Source organism: Phoca vitulina, unplaced genomic scaffold (assembly GCF_004348235.1).
Source record: "Phoca vitulina isolate PV1807 unplaced genomic scaffold, GSC_HSeal_1.0 scaffold7, whole genome shotgun sequence".
Lineage (NCBI taxonomy): Eukaryota > Metazoa > Chordata > Mammalia > Carnivora > Phocidae > Phoca > Phoca vitulina.
Window position 1 is genome coordinate 34,893,207 of NW_022589710.1, and position 10,041 is coordinate 34,903,247.

The 10,041-nt window shown below is 39.6% G+C and overlaps 1 protein-coding gene across 1 annotated transcript; it reads left to right on the forward strand.

The window, feature by feature from the left end:
- Positions 1–7,557: 7,557 nt before the first annotated feature.
- On the forward strand, positions 7,558–9,478 carry LOC116633041 (TOX high mobility group box family member 4-like). The gene is given in 2 exon segments (XM_032405263.1): positions 7,558–8,203; positions 8,206–9,478. Coding segments are annotated over 2 exon segments (1,854 nt in total). The 5' UTR covers positions 7,558–7,575; the 3' UTR covers positions 9,432–9,478.
- Positions 9,479–10,041: the final 563 nt, after the last annotated feature.

A 10,041-nucleotide genomic window follows, 5' to 3' on the forward strand; every position in this document is an offset into this window, starting at 1 on the left:
TGAGGTCAGGGATACATGATTGGGAGGAGAATGCCAAGATCAAAGCAGGGATATAGGCAGGTGACCAAATCCAGGACTCAGATTTAAGGAATGAGAAAGTAGAAAGAAGGAAAGTCCTCATCTGGGAAAACTAACTAGAACACAAGGTCAGGGAAGAATCTTAGGTGACCTCCATCTGTCTCCCAAGGCATTAGATTAGAGCCTTCCAAATCTCTCTTGCCAAAAGCCAAGATGTATCCTAGATGCTAGGAAGTCATCATCATAATGTAGGAGTTCAACTAAGAAGGAAAGAAGAATGAAGAGAGAATAGAAGTTTGCCACCTTAAAGTCCTGGAGAGGAACTGAAGAACATGAAGAGAAGGATGTTTCTGCATTTTTTTTTTTTTTTTGATGATCCAATTAGAGGAGTCCCAAGTGCAAATGGAGAGAGAGAAACAAAATTATCAGTCACAACTTATAAACAACTCCTTTGAAGCATGCAAAGGTCATCGATGAAGAAAGTACCTGGAAATTCACAGAATAAAATAGCTAGGAAAGGGCTCAGAACATACTCAGATGTCTCATACAGATACACAGAGATTTGATAAATTGAACTTAGGTCTTTGAGCTTAAGAAGAAATATAGTAACATACACACACATATATTACTAAGACATGGCAACAAATCTATAGCTGTGGAAAACTACATCCTGCTCAAAATAAGCGTAAGTTTTTCCTTGTTTGGTTTGATTTGGTTTGGCTTAGTTTTCAGAAGGGATATAAAAGATGTTCTCTGTTAAGAAGGCACACATTTCTGTATATTGACATGAATTTCTACATGGAAACTAAGCCTCTGGCTGATGGTAGGAGAGAGGATATGAAGAGGAGAAGGAGCTTCTGGGAAAACCAAAGACGTACTTTGCTTACTTAACCGTCATTACTGGGCACAGTTCTGTTCAAGAGGCCGCACGGGTAGCCAACTGAGCAGACAGAAGGTAGAGTATGACCTTACTTTTTGGCCTTGAGTAAGCATATCAGACTTGTGGTGGTAAGCAGTTGTGTGGTCAATAAAGCCTACATCTTCGAGCTTCCTAATGGCCTCATTGCTCATTAAGGTGTAAGGAATATTTAACAACAGACTGTTTTGGTTGCAGCCTGACTTCTTTAACATAAATATTGAGAATATAGATCTGAATAAGAGATACCAGTAACTCTCAACCACAAAAGTATATATGTAATTTATCTGATGCAAAATTATAGTGGACAATGGTTTCAACCACAAATCAAAGATCAGTGTCACATGGGTGCCGTGTGGTGAGGCCTGCCCCTCAGTATTGATCGATCCTCTGAGCCACAGCCCCACACACAGATGATAATTACCATCAGTCATGCTGGCAAAGAAAGGGCTACAGCATCTCTCTTCCACATGTCAACTTGCAGCAAGACACTGTCATTTAGGATAAATCCATATTTTCAGCTCTGCAGTTCAGTCTTAACTATTTATAGGTAAATAAGAATTACAAAGTCACATTTTAAAAATGGAGTCTATTGTACTTATAAATGTATTTAACAGTGAATTGTAACCATGATATTTATTTGAAAATAAAAGAATATAGTTTTTACAATATTCTGTAATTCTGATAAAACATTTCCCAAAGGAGTCATGTTACTAGAGTGCATATATGTGTGTCTGTCTATAGATAGCACTCTTAAAATTTCTGGAATAAATCAGATAAAAATATAAAACATTGCTGAAACAATTTAAAGTCTTTAAGCAAACTACATGAACTTCCCACCAATATAAATAAATACCAACACAAATTTTCTGTTTTTAGAAAATTATATTTCTCCAGTGTCTTAGAAAGTGTGTTTAAATTACCCAGATTCCAACTGTGTCATGCACTCAATGAAAGAGAAATTCTTTATATTTTTGTGTCTCCCACACCCAGCATTGCCTGTACAGAGTAAAGGACCAATAAACATTTATTGGTTGATGAATTAAAAATAACAGAACATGAAATGAAACAGAATGAAAAATGAAACAGAACACTGCTAGATTATCATCCACCTTTTATTGAAAATATTTAATAACTGTCAAGCATATAAAAACTTCAAAGGATTACCACAAGCCTCCCTTTGTAAACAATGGTGTTACAGCATGAATCATTAAAAACAAAACAAAGCTGTGTGTATACCCAGGTTCTCTAGTAAAATTTTCCTGCGAAGTCTTGCAAAAAAATCTCTCAGTATAAAACAGCCTTTCAACAACACGTTCGTTCACCTTTCATAGCACACAGAAATGAATAGACTAATCTCAAATGTTTCTCTTGCCTCTGCTGTCAGATTCAGCCACTTAAACCTTCTTCTTTTCCTTCCCTTCAGTACCAATTGTTTTTTTCCCCGAGTTGTATTTGAACAAATAGGATAAATAACCTTGCCTCTACTTTTTCACTATCTTTTTACCTCTTAACCCTTTGCAGTCTGTCTGCCATTACTTCTCTTCTGAATCTATTATCTCAAATGTTCTACTTTCCAAATCTAGTGGCAATTCCTCTTATGACCCTAGAAACCAAGCTGCCATCTCCCTATGGACTCTAGCCCATTGCATTTCTTCTGTTGTCGTTCTTCCTCTGTCTTCTTTGCTGACTCATTTTCTTCTTGACCCCTACAACCATTATGAGAACACCTGACAAATAATGATGGTGATCTCTACAATGATGACTAGTGAAAATTCCTTACCACAAGCTAGGTACTAGTATCCAATCATTTTATCTTCATAACAACTCAATGAGGCATGTACCCATGATAAAACCGAGACACACTGAGCTTAATTAACTTGTTGACACCATTAGTAACTGACCAATGAGGAGTTGGCTTTATAAATACCCATAAACCTGGTCTGGATTATCATTTCCAGCCCCTTTCAGATAATCTCACTTGTAAAGTTTTTAATTTAGTTTATCAAAAAAGGAACTTTTTATATTTACACACACAGTCCTTGACAAGTTTCTCTTCCTGATTTTGATGTAATAGTGATGCAATTATTTTAGTCACCAAGTCCAAAACCTTTGACTCCAAAGGCCCTCTCATCCAGGTCCTATTCACTTTTCATCTGTACATTCCTATTAGAGTAAGTATTGGCTCATTTTCTTTGCCTCCATTTTTCATTGCTTCTGATTCCCTTTACACACGTAGTAAGATTCAGTGTCCTATAATACAACTTTAATCATGTCGCTCTCTTGCTTGCACCTTCAGTGGCTCACCATTTTCTTAATAGATTCAGAACACATTTGCCATTTAGTAAAGCATGTAAGGCCCTCCTTCTTCTAGCCTCCTTAAGCTTTCTGTCTTCCTCTCTAATATATGCATGAGGTGGTCAAGCCATTCCCCTCAATTCATGCTATCATTTTCCATACGGACCTCTGTTTATGCCTTATCTTTCTGCACTCTCCCCCAGTGCTTCAACACCATATCCATTGGAGTTCTAACCGCTGGATTCCAGGGCCACCTTCTTCTCTTGAACTCCAAACATACTTCATAGCTCTTTTATAGCACTTACTATATCATGCCTTAAATAATGGCTACTTATTTTAAACTCCCCCAATAAAAAATGGTAAGAGTACCTTATTGTTGCTGCCCTAGCAGAATCATGCTTAGTATTTCACAAATAATAGATTTTGAATAAATATGTTTGAGATTCAGGGATAGATTTATGTGGAGCTTGGTTAAAATTTTATCTGCAGACTAACAGCTAATTTAGTGAAGACCTTTCCTTTAGCACAGCTCTGTAAACCCATTAAGTGAATTAACTATGTGTCTTGCACACTGAGGAAAAGGATGGTTTTACCAAGTAGTTTCTTAATTGAAGCATTCAGTTATTTCACATACTACTTTGGAATATTAAGCATAAAACAGCATCATAAAAATTTTACTAGGAATCTGTATTGGAAATCATCTCCCAAAATTCATTCTGCTACTTCTATTTAGCAAAGGTAACCCGGTATATTTGGCCAGCCATATTGCCACCCTGCTAAAACTCAACATGTCCCAGTCATTCTTACAACTATAGTAGGATCTATAACTAAGTCTTGACCCATGAAAGGTAATCAGAAGTATTTTTTTTTTTAGTATTTCTTGAAGTCTCCTTAAAAGTTTTGAGGCATTTGGAATGCAGATGAAATGGATGGGGCTCCAGTAGTGAGCAGAAATAGAAAAAAAAGATTTTTAAAAGCACAAAATATTGATTTGTTGCCCACCTCTCTATTTAGAAATAAGATGATTATGAACATTCTAAGATAAAACTTGATGTGTTAATTGTTTTCAAGATGGTTATCTATAAATGCACAACTACAAAACAATATAATAGGAGTGCACATTTGGAATTAACACAAAGAGTTGCCAGTTATCTTGAAGCAATTTGCAATAGAGAAATAGGACAACCAGAGAGGTGGGTTTTTTCCAACATTAATGAGAGATTTTCAAGAGATTTTAATGAGAGAGTTTCAAGTAGTATAAAATAATGCCCAATGCAGATTACTGTCATATTCTTAACAGTATTTCATGTTCAACCTATACTCACAACTATATTTAGCTTACTATTACTTATCAAAATCCATCGCTATAAGAAATAGACTACAACTTTAAGTCTTTTTATATATTAGATGTCATCATGTCTTATCCATTATAAATTACCTTGAAATCTAATAGTATTTAAACTGAGGCAACTTGGAGTCTTTTTTTTTTTAAGATTTTTATTTATTTATTTTTGGGAGAGAGAGCATGTGCATGCAGCACGCAGCAGTGGGGGTCATTTGGGGCAGAGGGAGAAGCAGACTCCCTGCTGAGCAGGGAGCCAGGTGTGGGGCTCAATCAGAGGACCCTCGGATCTGACCCAAACAGAAGGCAGATGCTTAACTGACTGAGCCACCCAAGGGTCCCCAGTTTGGAGTCTTTTAAATTCATTTTCTTGAGGAAAAAATAACTTTATAGTAAAATGACCTTCCTCTGAAAAAGAAAGAAAGGTCATATTTTTAATTTTTTCAAGGATGTGACTATGAAAAATCAGGGGACCTTTATCCAAATGTAATCACTAAAGCTCACCTGTGTTCATTGTATCAAACTCTTTTTTGTGCAATTCTAACTATGGAATCTGAAAATGCTCCTGTAAAACTTGTTGTCATGACAACAAAATCCCCTAAGAAATGATGCAACTCCGCCTGTGAGGGAAGCATTCATGACATGATTTAACAGAGAGATGCTTCAACCACCCACTACAACCCCATTTTTCAGCTTGTCTATTGTTTGCTTATATTTTTTAACACTTAACAAAATTTCCACCGTACATAGCTCTTATAAATATGCTTAAAGTAGCTGTTGTGTTTGTCTTTACTACTGTTATTTATAGTGAGTAGGAAAGTACTGTACTTATAGTGAGTGACTAAAATTTGTCAAGCGTTAGAAATTATTTAGAAATATTTTTCTTGATCACTCATCTTTGATTTGGTTTGAAGAAGCTCCTTTAAACATCTTCTAATAGATTTCTCTATAAGGAAATGTTTGATAACTCTGGGCAAGGTGAATTTGTGAAAAAGTATAGACTTATTGTTTAACAAAAATGAGAAAATAAAAAGTGAAAAAGTAAAAATAATAATTTTAAATAAAGCATATTTGTTTTGTCTTAAAAAATAAATAACTTCAAAACCAGTGCCAAAGAAACTTCTTGCCCTTTGACTTGCTTTTTAAATCTTAGAATCTAAACTGTAAAATGGGATTAAAATTCTAATAAATTTCAAAATGTAAAATATGAGTGATTTGGGGGAAAAGTAAGAAAAAAACTAAGAAAAGCTTTGGTCTGTAGCTTTCTTATCCAATGTGTCATACTACTTTCATAATTTTCTTCTTAAATAAGAAGAGGTCTTTCTCATTGTGCTTATAAACGATCTCTTCAGTCCCTTCTTGCACCTTATCAAGAATTTGAGGGGCACCTGGGCGGCTCAGTCGGTTAAGCACTCAACTGTTGATTTCAGCTGCTTAGGTCAGGATCTCTGGGTCATGAGATTGAGCCCTGCTTCGGGCTCTGCACTCATCAGGAATTCTGCTTGAGATTCTCCCTCCTGCCGTTCTCTGTCTCAAATAAATAAATAAATCTTTTTTTTTAAAGAGTTTGATACAAGAGTTTGATAACCTAGCTGTACCCTTTGATTTTCCAAGTTAGACTCCTCATCGTTTCCCTGAAGAGGGCTTAACCACCCAGTGTCTTCTTTCATCTCTGTTTTAGCCAGTGCTACAAGGCAAGAAAAGGAATAAAAGGCATATAGATCAGAAAGAAAGAAGTAAAACTATCCCTATTTGCAGATGATATTATAGTCAACATAGAAAACCCCAAGAACACTACAAAAACACTCCTAGAACTAGTAAGTTCAACAAGGTCACATAACACAAGATAAACATACAAAAATAAGTTATATTTCTGTATAATGGCAACACACTTGAGGAAACCAAATTAAGAATGTAATACTACTTTGGAAAAATGTCTGTTCATGTCCAAATGGCCAACAGACACACGAAAAAGTGCTCAACGTCACTCAGCATCAGGGAAATCCAAATCAAAACCTCAATGAGATATCACTTCACACCAGTCAGAATGACTAAAATTAACAAGTCAGGAAATGACAGATGTTGGCGAAGATGCGGAGAAAGGGGAACCCTCCTACACTGTTGGTGGGAATGCAAGCTGGTGCAGCCACTCTGGAAAACAGTATGGAGGTTCCTCAAAAAGTTGAAAATAGAGCTACCCTACAACCCAGCAATTGCACTACTGGGTATTTACCCCAAAGATACAAATGTAGTGATCTGAACGGGTATGTACACCCCAATGTTTATAGCAGCAATGTCCACAATAGCCAAATTATGGAAGGAGCCAAGATGTCCATCAACGGATGAATGGATAAAGAAGATGTGGTATATATATATATATATATACACCATGGAATATTATGCAGCCATTAAAAAAAAGAAATCTTGCCATTTGCAACGACATGGTTGGAGCTAGAGGGTGTTATGCTAAGCGAAATAAGTCAATCAGAGAAAGACATGTATCATATGGTCTCTGATATGAGGAATTCTTAATCTCAGGAAACAAACTGAGGGTTGCTGGAGTTGTGGGGGGTGGGAGGGATGGTGTGGCTGGGTGATAGACATTGGGGAGGGTATGTGCTATGGTGAGCGCTGTGAATTGTGTAAGACTGTTGAATCATAGACCTGTACCACTGAAACAAATAATACATTATATGTTAAAAAAAAAAGAAAAGAAAAGAAAATAGTAGGAAGGGAAAAATGAAGGGGGGCAATCGGAGGGGGAGATGAACCATGAGAGACTATGGACTCTGAGAAACAAACTGAGGGTTCTAGAGGGGAGGGAGGTGGGGGGATGGGTTAGCCTGGTGATGGTTATTAAAGAGGGCACGTATTGAATGGAGCAGTGGGTGTTATACACAAACAATGAATCATGGAGCACTACATCAAAAACTAATGATGTATGGGGTGGGGGCAGTGGGAGCGATGAGGGAACTGAGATGGTGGTAGCCGTTGTGTGAAGATGGAGTTTCCCGGAGGAAATGACAATTACCTGACGATCACAGGGCCCTCGCACCCCTTCCTGTCAGGGGCCGAGACATTCCATACACCAAGCTTGGGAGATGAGGAATTTGAAGTCCCACCTATCTCCTTGGATTCTGATCCTTCACTGGCTGTCTCAGATGTGGTTGGCCACTTTGATGACCTGGCAGACCCTTCCTCCTCTCAGGATGGCAGCTTTTCAGCCCAATATGGGGTCCAGACATCGGACATGCCTGTGGGCATGACCCATGGCTTGATGGAGCAGGGCGGCAGGCTCCTGAGTGGGGGCTTGACCATGGACTTGGACCATTCTATAGGAACTCAGTATAGTGCCAACCCACCTGTTACAACTGATGTACCAATGACAGACATGACATCTGGCTTGATGGGGCATAGCCAGTTGACCACCACTGATCAGTCAGAACTGAGTTCTCAACTTGGTTTGAGCTTAGGGGGTGGCACCATCCTGCCACCTGACCAGTCACCTGAGGATTGTCTTTCAACCACCCCTTCACCTACTAGTTCACTTCATGAGGATGGTGTTGAAGATTTCCAGAGGCAACTTCTCAGCCAGAAGACAGTTGTGGTAGAAGCAAGAAAAAAGCAGAAGGCCCAAAGAAGAGAAAAAAGAAAGGTCCTAATGAACCTCAGAAGCCAGTTTCAGCATATGCTTTATTCTTCCATGATACACAGGCTGCCATTAAGGGACAGAATCCCAATGCCACTTTTGGGGAGGTTTCAAAAATTGTGGCCTCCATGTGGGATAGTCTTGGAGAGGAGCAAAACCAGGTGTATAAGAGGAAAACTGAAGCTGCCAAGAAAGAGTATTTGAAGCCTCTGGCTGCATATAAAGACAATCAAGAGTGTCAGGCCACTGTGGAAATAGTAGAATTGGATCCAGTGCCACCGTCACAGACACCTTCTCCACCTCCTATGGCTACTGTTGACCCAGCATCTCCAGCACCAGCCTCAACAGAGCCCCCTGCCCTGTCCCCTTCCATTGTTAACTCCACTCTTTCCTCCTTTGTGGCAAACCAGGCATCTTCTGGGGCTGGGAGTCAGCCCAATATCACCAAGTTGATTATTACCAAACAGATGTTGCCCTCTTCTATTACTATGTCTCAAGGAGGGATGGTTACCGTTATCCCAGCCACAGTGGTGACCTCCTGGGGGATCCAACTAGGCCAAACCAGTACAGCCACTATCCCACCCAGTCAACAAGCCCAAATTGTCACTCGCTCAGTGTTGCAGGCGGCGGCAGCAGCTGCTGCTTCTATGCACCTGCCTCCACCCCGAATACAACCCCCTCCACTGCAACAGATGCCTCAGCCCCCCACTCAGCAGCAAGTGACCATTCTGCAGCAGCCTCTCCCACTGCAGGCCATGCAACAGCCTCCACCTCAGAAAGTTCGGATCAGTTTACAGCAACAGCCACCTCCTCTGCAGATCAAGATTGTGCCTCCACCCACTCTGAAAATGCAGATGCCCTTAGTCCCACCAGCTGTGGAAAGTAGTCCTGGGTGGCCTATGAACAATAGCCCTGAGGCCCACACGGTGGAGGAAACCTCTCCTGAGACAATCTGTGAGACAATCACAGATGTAGTTCCTGAGGTTGAGTCTCCTTCTCAAATGGATGTTGAATTGGTGAGTGGGTCTCCTGTGACACTCTCACCCCAGCCTCGACGTGTGAGACCCGGTTGTGAGAACCCTCCTGTTGTGAGTAAGGACTGGGACAATGAATACCGCAGCAATGAATGTGTGGTGAAGCACTGCAGGGATGTCTTCTTGGCCTGGGTGGCCTCTAGAAATTCAAACACTGTGGTGTTTGTGAAGTAGTCCTTCCTGTTCTCCAAGCCAGTCAAGACTTACCTGCTGGGAACATGTCTAAGAGCCTCTTTTTAAAAAACAAGTTGGGCTTCTGGTAGTGCCTGATCTCAACCCATGATGGTCCTTCATGCTTCTCCCCTTTTCTGTCTCTTCATCAGGGGCCATACTATGGAGCAAGGCCATTGAGTTGGCTGTAATCTGGAATTGCTTTTTACTTTCAAGTACAAGCAGAGATACACGTGATAATAGCAGAGAAAAGGGTAAAGGGAATATGAACAAGCAGAACATAGGGGTGGTGATGGTGGGGGTTTGTTTGAGGAAACTCGGTATAATTGTCATAGGACATGCCTAAACAATTATTAAAATGATGGGAGAATACTCAGCTTTGAGCCTAGGCTAAAACACTGTGTGCATCCATTTTAAAGGGGATAAAAATTTGCATTAAAGGTTATCTCTTAAACAGGAACGATTGCTTTGAGAACAAAAGTTTTCAACAGAACAGGCACCCTGGGCTGTAGGGAAAATACTATCACCTGGGAGTTTCTTATTTATTTCTCTTTACAAATAATGTTATTTCTGTAATTCTTGATCCTCCCTCTTGCACTTATCACAGTTTATG